A 24,039-nucleotide genomic window follows, 5' to 3' on the forward strand; every position below is an offset into this window, starting at 1 on the left:
GCTTAGGGCCAAGTGTTATTCAGAATATATATAAATATATACATATGTTAACAGTATCACAGTTCTAAATACTACCCACATGTTTTATCATGTGCTTTTGCAATTTACACAAGAACGAATGGGGCAAACTAGTATCTAAAAATTCCCCTTCAGTTAAATAAGCCTGAATCTGAAAGTTAAGAACATACATATAATTAATGATCTAAATTGCCTGTGCATTTAATTCAGCTCATCAGCAATCTTTTAACTTAGATAAAATGAAAGAGAGGAGGAAAACAGGACGAAATTAAAGTCAACACTTCTGTGTATGATTAGAACTAGCTGAACCTGAAAGTATCTAGATTTCTGAGAAAGTGAATTATATCTAAAGTTCAACAATATTCAGAACAACACTGTTCATTTATACCAACAAAGCAGAAGGCTGTCTTTCTCTTGACTCAGAATAAACGAATTTAAAGAAAATGAATTTGATTTAAAAAAAATACAATATAAATGCGAAAGTTTTGCCTATAAAATTGGAAAAGGTCTTAAAATAAAAGATATGTCTCTCCCTGCTGGCAAAGGTAGAAAAGATAGGCATGCCCAAACCCTGCAGTGCGTCTGGATGCAGGTGCAACTAGAGGATAATCTGGTAGAACATGTGTATCAAAGCCTTAAAACACACACACCTCTGACCAGTAATGCCACTTCTAGTAATCCTTCCAAAGTAAATAATCAGGGATGTGGACAAGGAGATTATCATTTTGCCATTATTTCTAATGGCAAAATATACAAAATAATCTTAATATCAACAAGGGAATTGGTTAAATGAATTATCAAACACTATTATAATGGGGTCTTACAGAGAAATTCAAAAGTATGTGCAGAAAAACGTTAACATGATCAGAGTGTTTCTACTACATATTGGGAAGATAAGATTCAAAACAGTATATGCAATACACCAAGTAGGTATGAATACATTTTATGATCATACAAACATTAAAAATGCACTGTAAAGTTAACAGTAGTTATTTATAGTGGTTTCTCAGAACCTTCAGCATTTTTCTATGTCTGTAACTTTCAGAAATAATTTGTATTTTAAAGTTTCTTTGCCTTAAAAAAATTGAAAAGGGGAATGAAAAGTAAATAATAAATGCAATGAGATCTACATTCCCAAGCCCGTAGATCATATTAATCTCTACCTTTTTGGTTCTAGATTTACTGCTGATAAAAGAGGAACCCAAAAGTATGCCAGAGGGCCCAGATTATCTAAGCTTCCTCCAAACTGCCTCACCTCCTGAAATGAAAGAAGCGACAAAACACAGGCGAGTCCTTCTGTTGATCCTTATCCTTGCGGAGACTGTCCAAGCGACACTCCCGGCACTTGGGCAGCTGTGCGACAATGTTCACGCAGGAATCATCCTGCACAAAGGCCTCTCCACTCTGCTGTAGCTTCTTGAGTTTAGCCGGGTCTGTCAAAACTGACTTCCGGGATGGGGCTAAGGAAACAAAAGATTAAGGAAATAGGATCTCAAATTTTTGAACATCACATCAATATTTGACTGAATTCTCTTCAAAAACGCAATTTCCCCAAAAAGAGAACTCCCCTTTCTCCATTCCTGGTTCAGCTGTAATTTCTATAAATGGCTCAACAGAAGGCAATTAGCAGAACAACTGGAAAAGTTTTAGTCTCTTTATAAAACAAGTAAAACAGTTAGCGTATACTTCTACTCACAACTCTAAATAAGAGATATTTTAGTAAGACTTTTCCAAAGATTGAAACTTAGTACAACATTAGCAATGCAGAGACAGATTCATCTCAACAGAGGCCTGTCTTTGTGTACATCGGTTCTGTCACTTTCCAAACTCAGAAAGGACTGATTTAAAGTGTGTTTTCTAAAGTACTACACAAAAGCTAACCATTCTGAATATAATTAAAAACCAACTAGCTTTCCTGCATAGCCCCTTAGTCTATGAAGTAAGAGCTATCTTCTAAACGCCTCCAAGAGATACCACTTGACCCTTGATGTGTCTTCAATTTCCTTCACACATATGGTCCACTCAGGAAATAAGAGCATTAGCTAAAGACAGGATTATGATTTTAAGAAAATGCAGGTTTTAAGTTTTAACTTGTAATGGGCAAGAGAACTTGAAATGTTAACATGATTTCTAAAGAAAAAGAGAAAAAGTAGAGATGTAATAGGAAAGAGCAATCGCTGCAACAGCACAAATAACACATAAAGGAATCCATTTGTAAGTCAAGAGCCTTATGGAATATTTTGTAGAAAATGGACAGAAAAGACCTTTTCTAAGGTCCAAGTGAGCTAAGAAGGGGGAAGTAGGTTCTTAGGCAAACAAACAAAAGAAAAAAACAAACAACTTCTGGGGAACCAGTTGAGAGACAGTGGAAGAGGCTAGTCTTGGAGAAAATTGGAAGATCCCAAACCAAAGAAGGTTTTAGATATTAATAAAATAAACATCTTCAATATTACCTTAGGGGTGATCTAATCTTACCTCTCTTTTAAAGCAGGACTAGAGCACACTGTAAAATGCTAAACGATGCTGTCAGTCCTTGATCCCTTAAACATTCTTATTCAGTTATAGTGAAAGAGAAGGTAAAGTAAGAAAGGAGAGAAAATAAGAGATTAGTAAAGGATGGAGTTTTAGTTACTCAGATATCGAAAGACATCATCCTTTTGAGTTGGGCCAGGTTTCCAAAGGTAGAGTCCAAAAGTTATCTTATCTTTTCTTCCCTGGCTTAAAAGAGGAAATATCTAGAAATAATATGGAAGTTGAACTGGTTAAATCTAGCTTCTCAGTGAGGACAGCAATGGTTGATTCCATTAGTGATTCTCTCAATTCAGAGCAGAGCCAAGAGAAAAACATAATGGCCACTTCTGAAGAGTCACATATCTGAACAGAAAAAAGGCAGCTGTTTGACTCCAGTTTGCTTTTGTTTTCTAGCCCCTAAGTGGAGCAAGGGAGCAGAACAGCTTTCCAAGTCTTTCTGTACCAACAAACAATACTAATGGACACAGCTCAGAAATCCTGGTTGGTTCCGATCACACTCTCTCACTCTTCAGCCAAATGTCACAGTAGATAGCAGGATGTGACTAGGTTTTTCATTTCTTTTAAAACCACATTAGGTGGGGTAGCTGCACAATATATTGCATGAGGCAAAGCTGGACTCCATAACTCACTTGTGTATCTATCATGAGCTTACTGCACTAGAATTTTTACTGTTTCTTCACATAATATTAAAAGATTTGCTTTAAAAACTAGCTGAGTGTGAGGGCTGATGACTCAAGAAGAATAAAGAAATAGAACAAGGATATGGTTATGAATATTCACTTTCTTTTGGGAGTTACATAATTCCTGGGGAACAGGATAACCTTATGCAATTAATTTAATGCAAATTAACAGCTATGTTATCTTAAACCTCAAGAATGAAGAAGCTGGGTTAGAAGTATCACCGGGCAAAGACAGTTCTTTCTATTCTCCTTCTAACTCTGTATTAAAAAAAGACTCAAGTAAAATCCACCCATCTTGCCCTCTAGTTTCACAGAGGCCTGTAGTAAAAAGCTAGTATAGATATATTAATTCTTTACTGATTCAAATAGTTTTTAAAGTTTTTTAAAAGTTAACAAAATACATACTAATTTTCCCACATAGCTGACAATTATCATAAGGCATCTGGCATCTTTTTAAATTGTAACAGCTCTGAAACTTTTGACATGCTGAAGCCATTTTATTCTTCGTTTAATTCTAGTAACAGAGCTTCTCAAAACTATCATCATTGTATCGCAGTCCTAAACTTAATATAAGTAGCATGAAGTACACACATACCATTTTCCCTATAAGAAGAGTATTTTGTTACAAATTGTGGGAGCAGCAAGACATCCCCTTAAGCAAAGCGACTCTTCCAGTGTTTTAACCCTGTCCTTAAGATCTTAAACCAAAGTCCCTTTTCCAGAGGATGCAATTCTGGGTTTTTGTTTTAATTTCAGATCTGGGCTACCTGTGTGTGCATAAAGTGTCACATCTTCCACTCCAACCTGGATATTACAGAAACACAAGTGATAGGCTGAAGATAAAGTAATCACCAGATCACTTTAGATTTTGTTTCAAAAATATTTTCTTATAACCAAGAATTGGGAACCACCTAATAGGAACCACTTAAATTATATGGTAAATGCATATAATGGAATCATTGCATCTTTAAAATGTTGGTAAGACACCTATTCTAATTCACAGGATAAAACTGTTGACATGAACACATTTGTGTGATATAGTTTATATTTCTATATATACAAAACCAGGTAGACCAAAATATTACAAATAATAATTTCTGAGATTTTGGGGATTATACTTTCTTCTTTTAAACTTTTCTGATCGTATGAAGTTTTTCTACAAAGTCATTTTCATATATTTTCTCATGGGTAACAAATATAAATATATATATCTATGTATATATGTCTCTCTCTACCATCTCTTACCTTCTACCAATAAAGATATTTAGAAACACTCACCATTAGGGATTTTGTTGTTGCTTCTTGTACAACAGCTTTCATTATCTACTTTTACTGAAGATTCCTTTAAATTCTGTGATCGGCAAGCTAAAGTTGAAAGTTCTACATTTTTTTCTGCAAAACTATTATGGCTATCACTGCTGACACCTGCTTTCATTTCTGGCATATGTGAAAGGACATCAGATGTTGAAGGTGCATGTTCTAGGTGCTTCTGTAGTTCAGGAGTACTGGCAATTTCCACTTCTGCCTTAGAAGAAGCCTTTGTAGGTAAGCACTCCTTAGGAAGGCCAGTCAATGGTTGTGGGACAGATTCCAATCTGTTTTCCTGATCAGTGTTTGTCTTAGGCTGGGTACAGCTACCTTTTGGCTCACTCAGAATTTTCAAGTCTCCAGTTCCAATCTGAGAAGACTTTGTGGAGAGCAACCCGGCTTTGCAGACAACATCTGGTTTTGTTCTCAGCATTTCAGCCTTTATATTTACACAGGAAGAAAGTTCTTCTGGTAAACTCTGCTTATAACATCTGAAAAAGATAATATGGAAAACTAGCATCCTGGTCTCTTTTATCTCTTCATTACCTTCCAAAACTCATTCTCATTCGGTTCCCTAAGGCAACCAGTATAAAAGAGAAAACTGCTTATGTTACAGAATTTATGATAGGCTTCTGTGAGCTGGAGTTAAAAGTCATCAGTCAGGGGCTCTGCAAAAATACATTTAACACTCAAAAAATACAACCTTAAATTTTATCTGTGTATTCTCATAAATCTTTAACTACTTAAGTTAGTTCTACTTCTTATAGCTTAATGAACCTTAGCTTTCCCTCAAAACAAACAATATGTGGATCCACAGAATATACTCTGTAGATAACATCAGTGGTTTTCAGGTGTCAAAACTGAAAGTCCACAGGGCCAATTCTGAAAGTTTCTTTTGTTTTTCCCAGAGAAACCTCTGCTGAATTCTCTTTCTTATATATAGAAGATGATGCTTGAATTTGAAAGATAAAACTAGCATTCTTGCTGCTTGCCAAGACTCAGCAATTCAATCTTATGGCAGATAAATGTAGCAAGATAAAAATTTTAAAATATGTATGTTTCTTAGAAATGTTAGAAACCCCCTCAAAGATATTCACACAAAATGTAATTAAAAACTAACAACAAACTACCAGCAGCACAAAATCCTGCCCTGCTATGAACACTCAACCAGCTATAACAGTGAATAATTTTACTCCTATTTGTTCAGTGATCAGGACCCAAAGCAAACAGAATAGCTGACTGATTACATTCTTGTTCACAAGGATTCAATATTTTCCCCACACATCTTACTAGGGATATCCTTGAAGAATTTTTGTTTCTTCGAAATTCGTCCTAAAGTTCTTCCCCCAGCAAAATGTAAAGCCTTTTTTTTTTTTTTTTATTATACTTCTTTATTACTGCCTCTAACAAAGGATTTTTCATCCTGGAAAAGAATTTCTCATTTAAGAACTCTGATTAAAAATCCTTGCTTCGGTATCACTGAACTTCCTATTTGCTCCACTTTTCTATTTTGAAGATGGCTCCTCCTTCCATCTGACTGCTATGTGGCCATCGTCCAAGCTCCACCCCAAGCGGCCAACTTTTCTCCCAGTGACCCAGTGTGCTCAGCCACTCTCCCACCTTTCTGCAGCAGTCTTCCAAAATCTACTTTTCTACACCACAGTCTCTCTGACCCATATCTTAAGTCTCAATCAACTGCCCATACAGACCACCCTCTTCTCCCAAAAGAGATCATTCCCTTAAAACCACTGTCAACCTTGTACCTACTACAAATTTCTGGTTAAACTTTGTATTTCTTATTTATTTTCTTCCTCTATAAATTAGTAACAATACCAATCACATCTATTATTGCATCTTCATTTCTGTTAGTCTTAGAATCTTCTCTGTTGCATTTCTCACCTATACTTGGGTCAAACTCATGTCTAGGCTGATGAGAACCCTTCTGACCTCAGTCTTCTACATACAAACAATCTGTTCCCTTTTCTCTGAAAGCACACACCTATTCTGCAAACGTCTGTAGTACTTCCATTGATCCTTCTCACTATATTATCAAGGCAAAAAAGCTTCTCTTTTCTCATGCCCCCTTTCGCTTCTATACCATTTTCCACGCTGTTCTCTGTGTCTTCTACCCTTTTGACCTCTGAAAGCACCTATCAATCTCAATCTTTCCTTCCGGTAACTTCAGTGAAAAACCTCCCTGGACAACCTGAAGAACAAACCATGACTAAAATGTAATTTTTATTATTATGACTAAACTTCTTTAACAAATACTACTCACCCTTGAGGAATTTTTGCTCCAAGGTTAGGTGGAGAGTTGGCAGCCTGGGGAGTACTTTGCTGTCTTGAGTCCTTACTAGGTGGAGTTGCTGCAGTACAGCCAAGGAGTATCTCTTTAAAAACTGTTGTGGGAACAGACTGTACAGGACACATACTGGGAGACGCCTAAAAGATACCAAATCCACAGATATGAAAGGAAAGTCTGGGGGAGGGAGGGCGGGGGGACAAAAAAGGAAAGTCCCTAGTCGGGAAATTACAAAGTGCTAGCAAAGTGCAAGATAATTTGCTTGGTTTAATACTAAATAAGCACAACACCATCACCAAATAAAAAGGACAGTAAAACAAGTGATAAATCACAAAATTAAGGACTATATCTGAATGCTATAAATAAATCACTCCAGCTTTTTCATAAAACTTAAGTATTTCTATAAAAGATCACAAGCATATCTTTTTCAGACCTCTGAATCATTATGTCAGGAAATTGCAGTCATGTGGCAATTACGTTAATAATACAATGCATAGAAGTGAACATTTAAGTGACAGTCTCTAATGGTGGCAGCTTCACATGCACTCATTTTGACATGACTTCAGTGCCCACCACGCACTTACTGCGTAGACTGGCAGGAGACCAGACCACATAGGACTCTTGTAGGCAGTGGTGCCTACTGGGTACCAAGATAAGCCTTTGCAATGCAATAAAGGCTGAGGACATGGTTCTTGCTCTTATGTGGTTCATCAAGTCACAAAGGTCATCCCAAGCTGCAAAAAATATCAACTCATGACAGGCCTGTGGGACAAAGTTGGGACACCCGTCCTCCTTCCTTTTTCATATGATTTTATCTTCATAAAAATATAAATATGAATCTACTTTTTACCAGTTTATACTATCCACAAAAATAAACTTTCCGCTATGAAAAAAGATAAACTCAAGACAACTAAACATACTATGGCAGAACCAGGTGAAGTCACTTTACCCATCTTCACCTCTATGCTTTAAGTCATGTACTTCAAGTCATGTACCTTTCTCAATAATCTCTTTCACACCACAATGACCTTTGTATTTACCTTACTACCAAATCTAAACTTCAAGAATCTCCAGAGTTGCTTCATCTTCTAGTTATTAACTTCTAAAATTTGATGTAGAACTTCCCTTAGTAGGTTTTTTAAACCTCACAATTCTGAATACATTTATATGTAGTCTACTCATGAATCTTTTTCTCATTTACTCTGATAGCCTTTCCAGGACTGTCTAGTATATGCTATGTAGAAATATCTGAAAATTAAGAAGAATTTAATCACTATCAGAGTTTTGGCATAGCTTCAAACTATTTTTAAGTACTAAATTGTCTGATCACATATTATACTGTTTTAGTCAACTCAATTTTGGTTAAATATTAGTTTAGTGTTCTGCAGAAGGTATATGTTTGTTTTGGGGTTTTGGTTTTTTTATGCGGGGGGGGCGGGGGGAGACTTTGGCTATTTTAAGAATACCTTTGGGTTTATCAACTTTACCTCTCTAGATCTCTGTTTTCTAATCCTTTAAATGAGAAAAATAGTTAAGTTTATTCCTAAAGAAAGTCTCTTTTGACTATAATACTTTACAATTCTCTGGTAATCTGAAGTTAGCCTCCCAAAGTTTAACTGCCAAATCATATCAAAATGCTTATCCAAGGCTGACTTTTAACAAGGACCTTTCCTCATATGAATCACATTTCTTATTCTGAATATGTTTAGAGTTGATGCACTAACACCTTTCTTTAAATTAGTCTCACGACATCCTTAACAAAATTGGATTACAAACCTAAGCAAAAATTTTTACTCTGTACAACATCCATCAAGCTGCTCATGTTGAAAAAAAACCCTCCATCTCTCATTTCCCATATCCAATCAATGAACCAATAAATCCTGCCTCCATTTCCAAAGTATTTATTGAATCTATCCATTTCTTTCCATGACACCATCTTTCCCTAAACTATCCATCTCCTACCTGGCCTGACTTCCTTCTGTTCTTGCTGAATCCTCTGCCTCCTACTCAAAATCTATTCTACCACAGGGCAATCTTTATAAAATATAAATCAAATAAGATCATGGCACTTGACTGCCTACAAAAATCCCATGTGGTCCAGTCTCCTGCAAACTCCCACCCCCACACGCTCATCTCTTTCGCTCTCCCCCTTGCTCACAGTACTCCAACTACACTGCCTTCCTTTCTGGTCTTCAAACATGCTAAGCCCTTTTCTTGCATGGGCCTTTGTACTTGCTATTCTCTCTGCCTGCACAGTTTTCACTGGCTTGTTGGCTCCATCCTTTCACACTCAAGTCTGTTAGACTGTCACCTCCTCAGAATCTCTGATCACTCTTTCCAAAGCTATATCCTACAAGCTACCCCCTTACTCTTTATCATATTCCTGTGTTTACACCTTTCATAGCACTTATCACACCATGAAAGTACCTTTTATTTACTGTCTCCTCACAATGGATGTATACTCCTTATGCACAGAGGCCCACTGTTATGCCTCATAAAGCCAGACATATGGCAGATGCTCAATAAATAAGACTGGTGGAATGAATGCTGTTAGCATTTAATATTTTAAAATAGCTATAAATATGTAAGTCTTATGAGTTACCTGAAGAGATAGGCATTAAGGCTCACCACTGTAGATCAGTGCCTAGCACTTATTAAACATAAAATAAATATTTGCTGGGAGGGAGAGGGGAGGGAGGAAGGAAGGAAAGAAGGAAGGAGAGAGAAACCTGTTTTATAATGGTGATTCACTAAACCAAGGAAAGGATCTGGAGAGGAGAGGCAACAACAGCACAGTGGATAAGAGTATTGGATTTTGGTGTTAGACCTTGGTTTGAAGTCAGTCTCTTGACATTTCCTAGCACGTTGCTCACATTTGTAAAATGAGAGTAATAAAGCATACTTTATAGGGCTGTGCTTTACCATAGTGCCTGGCACATAGTAAAATCAATCAGTTTTGGAGATTTGAGCAGTTTTCTAATCTTAAAGCAGAAAAATATTGTGGAAATTTTCCCAGTTCTGTCACCATGTTATAATTAACATAACTTAGGGTGTTCTTCCTTTGAGGAACCGAAGTATATCCCTTTACAACTTTCCTAAGGTTGAGCTCAACAGGGATAGGACTCCAATTCCCAAGCCCATCTTCACGTGCACAGCTCTGCCCTGGCCTCTGACTTGACAAAGGGTCAAAGTTTCCTCTTACCTGAAGAGTTTTCCCTGAAGGTCTTCTATACCAGTCATGGCAATAGTTCCTCCCTGCCAGCAGACGGAGATAATATAATTGAGTGTATGACTGTATTCTATAAAGGATACTGCTGGCTCACAATCCTTGGCAGACTCTTTCCCAATTAACCAAGCAACATTGTAACTCTGAGGAATAGTCTGCTAGGCAGAGAAGACCTTCAAGGAGCCAGATATCACTGGCAAACAGGTTTATCTTAACCGAAAGTATCCATCAAAGCAGCCAAGAGTCTTGCCTACCTAATCCCAAATGTCTTCCAAAGACCACCCTAAAAGTAAACTCTGTGCCAGTCCAACACATCTGGGAAATGCAAACACAGTGAGAATCGTGCCAAGTGTTACTGTACTCACCTTTCACTCACACAATTAACTTAACTCTCTTTCTCTCCCCACTGCTTTCTTTACCTCTCCAGCCCTGTTGAAATCTAGGCTAGGCCAGTGTTTCCAAAACTTGTCAGATTACAAGAATCACCAAGGATGAAAAAGAATATTTACTGATATGGAAAAATAATTACAATATACTGTAAGAGAATCAAAGAAGCTACAAGAGAAGTTTTAAAAAACAAAAAAAAACAAATAAACATAAACAGGCCTCCATGATATATAGTGGAAAAATAGAGACAGGAGGGAAGTATTCCAAAATGTGAACAGAGGCTCTGAGAAGTATGACTATAAGTGACGTTTTTAAAATGAAAATAACTTCAATAAGCAAAAAATAATTTTCTAAAACTTCTAATACTCAGGTAAAAATCTACCACCTCCAACTTCCTTTAGAATGAGAAGACTATAAAGTTCAAGAGCTGCAACCATCATTTTTAAAACACTGAATTTAGTTTCTTATTTTAGATGCAGAAGAAACTTATCTCCAGGCTAAAGTTCAGACTTACTTTTTTAATACCTTCTGATTGTACCTAATATCAGTTCAACAGCACACAAGTTTGTTGAGCATGGATAGTATGGACAACATGCTGAGAAAGAAAAAAGTCATGCTCCCTGCTCTACAAGAGTTTGAGTCAGGCAGAGAGAATCACATTATATATGTATGTAAATTACCACATTTTACAAGCATCTCCTTGAAGGCTACAAATTTACTTGCTCAATCACCTTTCTTATTGCTGATAAACTTAACTCTTTGATGAACTGGTACCTTCTCCCACAGGAAGTCCCCAATGACCTCAGTTCTGCCTGCAACCCAGGTTGATTCCTCCACTATCCAACAGGATATGCCATTCCTATTCCCTGACCCCTCTCCCCAACACATCTTGAGGCTCCCCTTTTCATCACACCCAACCATTTATACCGATGCATTCTCCGTAACAGGCAAAACCCAACCAATTTCTCCAGGTTGATCTTTACTACCTCTACCCTAGATTGCTAACCATTTCTCCAATGTCAAAACCTGTAGGTTATTATTTTACCCTATTCCTCCCTCAGCTTCTAATACTGTGGATTACCTTCACAATATCCTCTCTGAACATAACTCTAAGATGCAATAATCACTTGCTTGGCATCCTTTTTATAACCCTTACTATAATTACTTCCCCAGGCCCTTACTGTCTGTTACCTTCTAGACCAGGGATCCCTATTCCCCCCAGCTGAGTCCCTATGTATACTAGGAGACTACACAGTATCATAAATAATCACCTGACCATGTCACTTGAGCTTTCTTAGCTAGAACTATCATATGCTATGAAGTAGACATTCCATTTGTTCTACTTACTTTATTCGTAGATTCCCCTGTTTCCTCAGTTCTATCACCTAGTCTTCCACCAAATCCAATCAATGCTGCCTCCTAAATAGTTCTCCATCTCCTTAGCTACTGTCCCACTTCAAGCCTGTTTATGATGGGAAATCCCACTAATCTAACCAGTGCTCATTTCTTTTCTCACCTCCTTCCCTCATCCATCATCTATAAAGCTCAAGTCAATCTCCTGAACTTAAAACCCCTGAACACCCCAACTCCCCAACCCAATACCCATCTGTAGGGTAAAACTCAAAATTTCTTTCTCTTATCCTGTCTCTCTCTCTTCCCGTACCCCAGCCACAATGAATCACTTGCCCTTCAGCAAACAGGACATGTCCTCTCTGAGAGCTTCTACCCAGGCTGCTTCCTGAGAAACCTGCACTACTCCTGCTCAGAGCACTCCCCCAGCATGTGTGGGGCCCTGTGCAAGTTTGTCTCCCTCACCACACTGTGGACACTGAGACAGGGACTCCAGATATCTCGCTGTCTCCAGGACCAACAATCCACCACCCAGTCAGTGCTCAATATAGTATCGCTGGTTTCTCAGGACGGACTTACTTGAAATTACTTTGTAAACTTTAAGGCAAAAATGAAAGGTAATAATGCTAATTTCCATATTTACCCCTTCATTCTTTCCTGAACAACCTGAGCCTCCTCCACTCAAGAGGTCAAGCCTATACCCTTGGAAGGAAGACAAAAGTTTTAGACACTTTGGCTTACAAAGTTTTTGGTGAAGTATCAAAGTTTCTTTGCCTGTACACAGGCAAAAGACTCAGGAAAGCCAATCAACCATCCTAGCTACACAGACTCTTAAGTATTTGTGCAGCACAGTGCTTGCTCAGGTTCTAGTTGATGCTACAGTCCCATCTACCCTTGACCCAGAACTCTAGATTTAATCATTGACCCTGGCTCACTCCCCATGCCATTTCTCCTTGCCTTGCTCCCCCAGACCTCAAGGTTATCTCTCAAATGTTGCCAACAATCTTAACAATATTAGCTGGGTCAGTGTTAAAATTCTAACCTCCTAGAGCAGAACAATATAAAGGTGTTTTTGATAATACAGGAAACTATGCATGTAACATGTACATTTGAATTCAAAGGTGTGAAAAAGTTATTTGTACTATAATAGGTCCTAATGATTGAGAAATTAAAAGAGAAATAGTCTTGGTCCAAACCGTAAGTATTTTAGCAAAGAATTAAATCCGGTACGTGAACTCGCTGTGGCATTCATAGAAGCCTATACTTTTCTGGACAGAAATTAATAATGGCAAACCAACCACCTCCTTTTCAAAACTAGTACCTTTGTTTACCCAATAATAAATGAGCAATCAAACGTCCTATTTCAACATCCCATCTACTTAGAATTCTAAGGTTCCTCCCCTCTTTTCATGCCAGGCATTGACAAATACAACTCAATTTACCTTCAAGAAATTGTCAAATCTATTGAAAATCTCCAGCAAATACAAAAACATAAAACTTTTTTTTACACAAAAAATAGTGAACCAGAAACTTATATTATCTCCATCTGCTTGAGTGTAGAAATTATGGCCAAGATCTGGAACTATCAAAGAAGAGCAGAGAAGACAGCTATATAACTACAAAAAAAAAACAAACCTGGCTGTGCACTGTTAGAATTAAAGAAAGCTTTACACATGTGACAAAAGTAAACCAAGGTTACCTCAGAACAAGATTTCACTTGTTTGGAAACCAGGCTTCCATTATTTTCAGAAGACTTGCGTTTTACGGCTGTGATTCTTGTTGAATTACCTAAAATATTTAACAATGGATAAGTTGGCTTCTCTGTTTAGAGAGAGTGATGTGAGAAGAAATGGGAAAGAAGGGAAGGGAAAGGAAGAATACTTTAACCAACAATGTATCCTTACCACATCTCACAAGGTTATCATGTACAACTTCAACATGAATCAGTGATGGATCGACAATTTTCAGTGCTGGAATCTTAAAAATAAATAGAACAAAGATACTGGAAAATGAAAAAATGCTCAAGAATATACTGAAAGTCAGCCCCATTAACATGACAATAGGGGCTTCTTACTAATCATTTCTTTTTAAAACTGTGATTATTTCTATTTCTACTCTAATATTTTATTATAAAACAACAAAGGCATTTAGCTCCTAGATCATAAATTCTTGTACAGTTATCTTGCCCCATCAACTTGTCTTACAGGCAGTTATCATTGTCTTTACCTCCTCACAGTTGACTTGAAGAGTTTTTGATGCTGGGTTTCCATTTACAACAGTTGCTGAAAACCACTGAGTAGATGGATCCAAGCTATAAATTTTTACTTCTGAACCAACTAAGTTTTTGTCACCTAAAAAAAAAAAAAAAAAAAAAAAAAATTCTTAGAGCAATCTACATTATCTCCCAATAGCACCACCATCTAGGACAATCTTTTCCTAAGTCTTTAATAAAAATGCAGTAAATAAAAGTAAATATCAAAAGAATCACTATAAACATAAGATGACAGATATTTCAGCAAAGCTAGGAGAAAATTTAAACTTTTTATTTTAAAAATCCATTTTCCTATGAATTTAGAGTGGTAATATATTTATTCTAGCACGTGATCTCAGACCAAGCAGTATCAGACAATTCATCAAGACCTAACTCATTGTCCTGTGTCCTGGTGTAGAGTTGCAGAGGAACCAAATTCAGAACCTCATAAGAAATGCTAAATCTGATAAAAAAAAAAAAAAAAAAAAAAAATTCTGATTGTAGAAACTCAGTAAATGGGAAAGTAAGGAGTATAAAATTAATAATGCCTTGTCAATTTTATAGGGCTGAAATTCCAAATACCAAATTCCATGTCAAAATATAGCTGAGCTTTTTTAATACCTATCTACTTTACTTTTATAAGTTTCACATAATTCCTAAATTTTCCAAATTTCAGAGGCTTCAGACTATATTAAGACCTTAAGGCATCTGGTTGTATAAGTAAAGCAAAAAAGGAAAAAATTTTTTAATTTTTAAATTACTTTTAAAAATTTTTTAGAAAAAAAAAATTTCAATGAGACAATGAGTGAGAGGGGCTAAACCCTAGCTTCTTACAAGCTAATCATGGGTCAACTCATGAACTATCACCAACAGATAATCCATATACCTTGTAAAAGATGGCTTTCATCTAAATGTTTCACAATCAAAGCTTGAAATTCTTTACTGACGTCCTGATTATCCGTAAGAGAAAGTCGAAGATTATTTACATCCTGAAAAATGAAAGATCATTATGTGTTAAGGTAACAAAGAGAGTTGTTTAAATTTCAGTGGATATTTCAATTGATTTAATCAGATGGGTTAAAGTAGTGTCAACTAGCCATCTAACAGCACCGTATCACTGCAATTCCAGTAAACCGGACAGGTCAAAAAGTCAGAACCATCAGGTGACCACACGTATAGGGCAGACTAAAGTGAAGTTACCCCAAGCTCGAAGCATGAGAGATATTAAGTGTGACTCAAAGCATAATTTTAAACATAACTTTGGCTATGAGAAAATATTAAGCAAACTAAGCTGGTCAATCCAAGTAAAAAAAACACTCTGTATCCCAAACACTGGGGACACGGAAATCACAGATCCAAATCCAAACGGAAAAAGACACAGATAAAACACACAGGAGACAGATGTATATGTTCCAGTCAATGAAATTGCTGTTCTGAGTTTTTTTTCCTCCCTAATTTTTCTTTTTCATTTTATTTTTAAGCACTACATAACATACTGCACACTACATAATACACTGAAGAACCTTCTAGCAGGAACAGATGACCATAACTGAGTTATTTTTTCAACAATCAGGAAAATGCTTCTTTAATCAATGTTCTCCAAACCCTCTGACACATAGTAATGATTAACTCCAGAGATGTGTATGTCCCTTTCCATCAAACACTATTGATATGAATAATGGGCAACCCTTCCTTCCTTGCCCCAATTAGTGAACCTGTAGATGTACCCTCTGGCCATGGTGGGGATGAGCAAGCACGTGGCCATGATGGCAATTCCAGGGACAATCACAAAGCACACCTCAGCATGGTTACCTAGGCCAAAACCCTACTTCTAGCCCCCTTAATGGGGCCTGGCCTTCTGCTCCCTTCCCAGTAAGAAATTGTTATTTTTAATGAACAACTCATTTCACACTGTTTCATTTCATCTAACTAGTTTCCAAATGCATTCTTCTTTACAAAAAGTAAGGGAGGGGCCGGGCACGGTGGCTCACGCCTGTAAATCCTAGCATTCTGGGAGGCCGAGGCGGGAGGATCACTCGAGGTCAGAAGTTCAAGACTAGCCTGAGCAAGAGCGAGACCCCGTCTCTACTAAAAATAGAAAGAAATTATATGGACAGCTAAAAATATACATAGAAAAATTAGCCAAGCATGGTGGTGCATGCCTGTAGTCCCAGCTACTTGGGAGGCTGAGGCAGGAGGATTGCTTGAGCCCAGGAGTTTGAGGTTGCTGTGAGCTAGGCTGACGCCATGGCACTCTAGCCTGGGCAACAGAGTGAGACTCTGTCTCAAAAAAAAAAAAAAAAAAGTAAGGGAGGTGGGAAGGACAAACAGAAAATCTGAATGAATAGCTTAAGGCTTCAGAGTAAGCCAGTTTTGAAACATTCAATTCTTGGCAGCAGCTCCATTCTTGGCACCATGCCATAGTCTTCTGGCTTTGTGTGCACACCCAGTTATGATAAATGTATACAGAAACTGTCAATAGCAATAACCTGCCAAACCAAATTCTAGCAGGGCAAAGAAAAAACAATGCTAAACATAGAAGCTCTTCCAATATCAGGCCTTTATGCTTTTCTTCCACTGTGAAATGGATACAGGCCAAAAATGGATCATTCATTTCTCCCATTGGGAAGGATAACTAGTCCCTTAGAGAGGGGGGCCATGTTGGAAAAATGCATTTCTTTAGCCAAGTAACATTAGGAAAACCTAGGGTCTCCATGAGAGCCCAACATTAACTACCAGAATGGGTTTGTTTTGGGTTTTTTTAATCATGCATTTTTGCTACTGCAATTTCAAAAAATCTAATTGTATTCTCCAACTCTTACTACAACATGAAACAGCACATTAACGGAGAGAGCCACCAAGGGCTCTTCAACACAGTAGAATAATTTTAGTCTGTCTAGGAGAGTTTTAGTACTCAACAAAAGCACCAGATACTTGCCCAAATACCTTGTCTTTTTCTTACCCACAGATAACTGAGTCGAATTCTATTTAAAGGTAGACCTTAAGTTTCAATCCAACTTTTACATATGTCAAATGGTTTTTCAGGTGCTCTGTGCATTATTTAGAGCAAGCATCCTACTAGAATAATCACAACCCAACATGGAATTTCATACAGTAGAAGCCTGACGAGATCACCCAGATCTACAAGATAATGCCCTGATAAGAACTAAACTTTCACCACTATTATCATCAGTAAAAGTTAAGTGCACACATTATAGTTCCGCCGATTAATTACATGTTAATATTATGTTAATGACAACATTCACACTGATGGTCCACAGTGCATCTTCCTGAGAATGATAAACTTACTGATTTAGATATTTTTTTTCAATCTCAAGAAACAAAACAAGAGTTCTACTTTAACTGAAAAGCTTGGACACATGAAAGATGTAAATTCAGAAAGCAATGTTAAGATGTAAAAACTACACCATCACTCTGTAAAGCAAAATATCTACAACTCCCCTGTATGTTCCTCAATCCTTACAAGCAAGTCAATCTTACTTTTAAGGCAGGAAAAATCTCAAGATGTCTACCTAAGACATGAAGGCAACTTGTGTCTGAAATTAACTTAAATGAAAGCATTTTCCTCTGTTCTATTTTTAAACATTATAAAATAAGGTTCAGATAATGAGCCTTGTTTTTACTCACTTCTAGGATATGGAAGTAAAAGTCACACTCAAGTAGAAAGAAAGCCAGTGTTTTGGGCTTTCCCATATAGGCCCAGCAATCCAATGACCACTGATCCTAAATTGCCTTTTAACAAATAGATCTGATGGTTCCACATGCCACAGAAACAAGTCAGGTCTGAAGTCACAAAACAGAAGTTGGTAAAGGGGATTATTAAGCTTCATAAATGACATCTAAAAGATGAATGCTACTATAAAACCAACATTATTACAAGGGTAGTGGTCTGTGCAAATTAATTTCTGTGTTCTTCCCCTTCCTTCCAATGCCTTTATAACAAACAATCACATATGAGGCAAGACATAGGAGCCTAAATGTTGTGGGGGAAAAAAAGGTGGGAGTTTTACAAGCTAATTGCGTATATATATATACACACACACACACACACACAATCAATTCTCTTTATTCACATTAGTTACGTTCTATCAGTTTGCCAAAAACACTGAATTAGCAAATACTGAACCATTGCTCCTAGGGGAAATACAATGGTAAGTTCCTGCAAACCTCTGGTCACAACATTTTCATCAACCAATCAATACATAATCTTGTTTTATGTGTGTCTCTGTTGAGACACCTTATTTAATATATACTGCTGATTCATTAACCTTGAACTTATGGCCAAGGGCACTATAATTCATAGCTGAACCAAGTTCATGTATTTCACTCTTAAGACATATCACAGCATTTCAGCACTACTTTGAGGGGCCATTTTAAACAGTTAAAGCACCAAAAAAAAAAAAAAAAAAAGCACAAAAATGAAGGACTAAATAGACCACAGAAAGGACACTTGTTTACAGCATGAGAGCTGAGAGAAGGCAGAACATTGCCTTATTTGACCTCAGCTAGGAACTGCATCAGGCAACTCAAATTCTTTGTGGTTCTGTGCATATTTGCAAGTGACTATGAATAAGTATTGATTTGGGGGTTACAAATGTATTTTGTCAAGTAGTTGAATTCACAAACATAGAATGCATGAATGAGAACTGACTGTGTATATGCATATATATGTGTAGGTATATATGCATATATATATATAATTATATATAAATAATAATCTATACCTTTTTGTTTTTCCTGTTTAAGAGATGGGGGTCTCACTTCGTCACTCAGGCTGTAACCTCAAACTCTTGACCTCAAGTGATCCTCCTACCTCAACCTCCTGAGTCACTGGGATTACAAATATGAGCCACTGTACCTAGCCAATAGTCTACTTTTAAATTTTATTTTTTGTCACCTAGGTGTTTCCATACACACACACCATCAACCATAGTACCCTTGTCCTTTCAATCCCAAATGGACAGCACCAACCCAGTGGCTAACACTGAGGGATAATGTCTAATAACTGCTGATGGGATAGGTTCTCTTCTCTGTTAGGTATCTGAATTAGAGCAATCAACATCAATATGGCTGACCCTTGAACAAGATGAGTTTGAACTGTGTGGGTCCACTTATACTCGATTTTTCTTCTACCTCTGCCACCCCAGAGACAGCATGACCAATTGCTCTTCTTCCTCCTTCTCCTCAGCATACTCAACCTGAAGACAACTAGGATGAAGACCTTTATAATGATCCACTTCCACTTAACAAATAGTAGATATATTTTCTCTTCCTTATGATTTTCTTAACACTTTCTTTTCTTTAGCTTAGTTTATTGTAAGAATACACTACAGAATACATATAAACATACAAAATATGTGTTAATTGACTATTTATGTTATCCGTAAGGCTTCCAGTCAACAGTAGGCTATTAGTAGTTAAATTTGGATGGGGGGAGGACGTCAAAAGTTATACATATTCAACTGTAAGAGGGGTCAGCACTCCTATGCCTGCATTGTTCAAGGGTCAACTATACTTTAGTTCTCATGTTAAAGGAGTGTGTATTTCTATTTTTCTGGTGTAATACTGTTTCTCTGTTTTACCTGTATAGGCTTCAAAAGGTCTCTGGACAGAAATACTCTTTGTTGATCTCCCAGAAAACGAACAGAAGTTATGGAGCCCAAACCAGCTTTGTCCAACAGTGATTTGTACACCTAAAAGAAAACAAAAGAAAATGTTTAGCATCATAAGTGCTGTCAGCATAATTCTGAAAATATAAGAACTGGCAATTTTCCACGCATACAGAAAGTGATAAAGCCATTAAGTTTTTTTTACTGCAAATTATCTCGTAACAACTATGCAACCACAGATCACACAATTTTTATTCAAACCCAGTAATTTCAACCAGATGCATGTTTGAGAATCATTAATATATAGGTTTTGGGCCACACATCCATACTTTCCCAAAAATTAATGCAGAAAATGTGCATATACATTTTTCAGGAAGACAGGGCCATATTTTTAACCAATTCTTAATAGCTGGAAAAAAAATATGAGAGCAAAATTAACTTTAACCACAACCCTGCAGCCCTCAAAAATCTCCAGCAGTTCTTCTCACTTATGGGCAAAATCTTAACTTTGCTAGCACCACATGCAAGGCCCTTCACGATTCTGGTCAGCCTTTGATCATCCTCTCAGCCTTTCCAACTATCCAAATATGACCCTTCCTCCTTTAGGCCCCAGCTCATGTACCACAAAGCCTGAACTGTCCTCTCCAGACACAGTGATCACGCTTCTCTAACTGTACCAGATTTACAATGTGGATACAACACAATCATACACTGACTTATAGTATCTTTTGAGCCAAAAAATATTATAAGCCAGAGAGAACCTTAGTGATTAATAAGATCAAGGCTGAAAACTCTTACAGGGAGCAAGGCAACAGCTACTATTCAGCTACAGCCTTTTGCTGCCATAAGGAATTGCCACAAGGCCCCAGTGTTGCCCTATCTTGCAGTTTTTAAGACAATGGAAATCTCGATTTTTAAGATGTACTCTCCACATTTTTACAAATAGGCAACTATTTCAAATTTTCTGAAAACACTGTGAGTGCCAAACCAAACAGATCTGTATGTTTACATATGACTATTGATTTCTGACCTCTGACCTAGACATTGCCCACATTCCCTCTATCCCCATTTTTCTTTCTTTTCTTTTTTCGAAGACAGACAGGGTCTTGCTCTGTTGCCCAGGCTGGAGTGTAGTGGCACAATCACAGCTCACTATAACCTCAGTCTCCTGGGCTCAAGTGATCCTCCTGCCTCAGCCTCCCAAGTAGCTAGGAATATAGGCGCCTACCACCATACCTGGCTAATTTTTTAATTTTTGTAGAGACTATGTTTCCCAGGCTGGTCTTGAACTCCTGGCCTCAAGTGATCCTCCTGCCTCAGTCTCCCAAGGCACTGGTATTACAGGCGTGAGCCACTGTACCCAGCCTGTTCCCATTTTTCAAGTGAAGAAAATGAGGCCCAAGAAAGTTAAGGGATTCACACAGAGTCACAGAGTTCCTGACAGCACTGGCAAAAGATTCTAGGTGCTTTTCTGACTCTTCTGGTCTATTATTTCCCAGAGGGTCAAATATAGGCATTACATAAACATTATCCTTGTTTAACTCATAATGAATGAAATGCCTCTTCTCATAAATTCAATAAGCCCAAGTTTTACTCACGATCGCAGGCCACTGAACAATTCGTTCAGAAATTTCAGGAGACTTTCGTTCAGCCAAAACCAAGTTATGCTCTACTAAAAATGCTCTCCTGCGAAGGCTGTAGACATCTATCCATCTTCTCTTCCTCCAAGATTCCCCATCAAACTCCACACACACCTAGACAAACAAAATTGAAAAAAGCAGTTTCAATTAACAAAAGTAAACATTACAAATACCCAAGCTGAATTATAACCTTATTATTCTACTTGAATCTTTTATCTGGATGTGCTGTCCCCCTTCCAGCTCCCAGCCTACAATAAAATAACCAGACATGAACCAAGCTTTGGTTCCCAAACCATTTTGGAATGCAGAAGTCAAGGGCTTTTGGGGCCAGTCTCTGTCCGCCAAATAACCTCCTGTCTGAAGTCCAGAAACCAAAGAACCCCCACTTAGCAGGTTTTTACATATGTTAATTTGATATCTGAGCTTTGGGAATTGGAAGAGACAAATTTGAAACCCAAAAGAAGTATTTGCATTTTAATTCTTTGTTGACATTGTATGTGGGTTTAAAATGATCTCCCATCAACACAATCCACCATCTGCTTTTGAATTCTGGTAGGATTTATAACAAGGCCCAATATATGGCACACCTTCAATACACCTTTCAGTTGAATAAGCTGGGAAATTTACCTGAGAATTTGGAGTCTAAGACTGCTGCTTTGTTTGCTAAATATAGAAAGAAGTTTAATAATAAATGACCCCAGAGTTTTCCAGAACTACCTCCAGTTTCTCGTATGAAAGTTAAACTACCTTTGAAATATTATTTTCCAAGTAATTGTAAGGTATTTTGCTTCTCACCTGCAAAATACCTTCAAGCCTAAGGCTACAACCCTCACAACTTACATAAATATTTTAAGATGAAAAAGTCAACCCAAGAGTGGGTTTCTGGTAGAACACAGAATGATTCACAAAACCTTAAAGGCCATATAAAATGCACCGAACACTCTAGCTCATTACGAATATGCTAGGATTAATTTATCCTAGATCTTCCTTAATGCTTTTTGTATTTCAATGATTACAATAAACTTCCTCAATATTTGGTGTAAAAAGCATTGTTTTTATTTTATTTAATATTCTGGCCAGGCACAGTGGCTCAGGCCTGTAATCCCAGCACTTTGGGAGGCCAAGGCAGGAGGATCCCTCAAGGCCAGGAATTCAAGACCAGCCTGGGCAACATAGCAAGAACCCATCTCTACAAAAAATTTTTAAAATTAGCTGAGTATAGTAGTCCCAGCTACTCAAGAGGCTGAGGTGGGAGGATTGCTTGAGGTCAGGAGTTTGAGGTTACAGTGAGCTTTGATCATAACACTGCAATCCAGCCTGGGTGACAGAATAAGACTCAGCCTCTTTAAAAAGTAAAATAAAACAAAATTCCTCCTCTTTCTAAAGAGTTCTCTCATTTTGGTTTCAAGGAATTAGTTAATAAATCTAATATCGGCCGGGCGCGGTGGCTCACGCCTGTAATCCTAGCACTCTGGGAGGCCGAGGTGGGCGGATCGTTTGAGCTCAGGAGTTCGAGACCAGCCTGAGCAAGAGCGAGACCCCACCTCTACTAAAAATAGAAAGAAATTATATGGACAGCTAAAAATATATATAGAAAAAATTAGCCGGGCATGGTGGCGCATGCCTGTAGTCCCAGCTACTCGGGAGGCTGAGACAGGAGGATCGCTTGAGCTCAGGAGTTTGAGGTTGCTGTGAGCTAGGCTGACGCCACGGCACTCACTCTAGCCCGGGCAACAGAGTGAGACTCTGTCTCAAAAAAAAAAACAAAAAAAAACAAAAAAAAAACAAAAAAAACAATAAATCTAATATCTACCAAGTCTGCTCATAATTTCATAGACATCATTCATATATTCCTTTTTAACCTGCAGTTTACTAACTAGTTAACTTTCGACATCTGTCAGAACCCAATTCAAAAATCCTTTCCTCAAAGAAACCTCTCCTTACCAAAGAGCCTCCCTCTCCAAAGGGAGGTCCATCCCCTTGCTAACTGTACTCAAAGCTTTGTACTTTTCCTTCCTAGCACTTATCCACATTTTGCATTATTTATTTATGGTTAACTGATTGACATAAATTCCAGTATTGTCAAAGTCTGTCTGCTCTTTCACTTACTGTTGTATATCATTGGTATACAGTACCTTATCAGTACTCAAATGTTTGTTAGAATAAATAAATGAATAAATTTCTCTCTCAATTAGGCTCCTATCTTGTTTCTCTCATCTACTTAGGAGGCAGTAATATACCACTAACCCCAATTCCAAACTTTCTCTAGTCTACAGGATACATCTAAAATCAATAAAATGTAACATTCCCTTCTTCCCCAACAAAACCTGCATCCCTAACTTCCCAGTCAACTTCACCTAGGAAGCCACATATCTTCTTGATATGGCAGGCTTTTAACTTTGCAGTTATTACTGAATACTTTCTAAATCAGAATAAGTGCAAATATGTGAATACCTACTTGGCAAGGCTTTGTCTACTACACCCTGGTTATATATTGTTCTATCACTGTAACCAACCAAATGGTCCTTCACAAAGATGTGCAGAGACTGCCCATGTTCTTTTCTGTTTCCCAGCCATGGAATCAAGATCCTCTGGCATCTCCTCTAAATTGACTAGTTTTTCTGCCCCATTATACACATTAACTTTAAACCCAACCTAGTTTTAGGTGACAGATTTTTCCCACCTATCAGCAACATGGTATAAAAGGAGTGAGGA

The 24,039-nt window shown here is 37.5% G+C and overlaps 1 protein-coding gene across 3 annotated transcripts in view; it reads right to left on the reverse strand.

Moving 5' to 3' along the window:
• Window positions 1-24,039, reverse strand: part of KDM3A (lysine demethylase 3A) — a 50,554-nt gene that overhangs the window by 20,863 nt on the left and 5,652 nt on the right. For all 3 annotated transcript variants that reach the window (XM_069494311.1, XM_069494312.1, XM_069494313.1), the window contains exons 3-11: window positions 21,283-21,438; window positions 19,658-19,768; window positions 14,941-15,043; window positions 14,030-14,154; window positions 13,708-13,780; window positions 13,503-13,591; window positions 6,817-6,980; window positions 4,509-5,029; window positions 1,274-1,478 (exon numbers count right to left, since the gene is read on the reverse strand). In XM_069494311.1, coding sequence (XP_069350412.1) covers window positions 1,274-1,478; window positions 4,509-5,029; window positions 6,817-6,980; window positions 13,503-13,591; window positions 13,708-13,780; window positions 14,030-14,154; window positions 14,941-15,043; window positions 19,658-19,768; window positions 21,283-21,438 — 1,547 coding nt within the window. The remainder of the gene's footprint in view (window positions 1-1,273; window positions 1,479-4,508; window positions 5,030-6,816; window positions 6,981-13,502; window positions 13,592-13,707; window positions 13,781-14,029; window positions 14,155-14,940; window positions 15,044-19,657; window positions 19,769-21,282; window positions 21,439-24,039) is intronic.

The sequence above is a fragment of the Eulemur rufifrons genome, chromosome 19, assembly GCF_041146395.1.
Source record: "Eulemur rufifrons isolate Redbay chromosome 19, OSU_ERuf_1, whole genome shotgun sequence".
Lineage (NCBI taxonomy): Eukaryota > Metazoa > Chordata > Mammalia > Primates > Lemuridae > Eulemur > Eulemur rufifrons.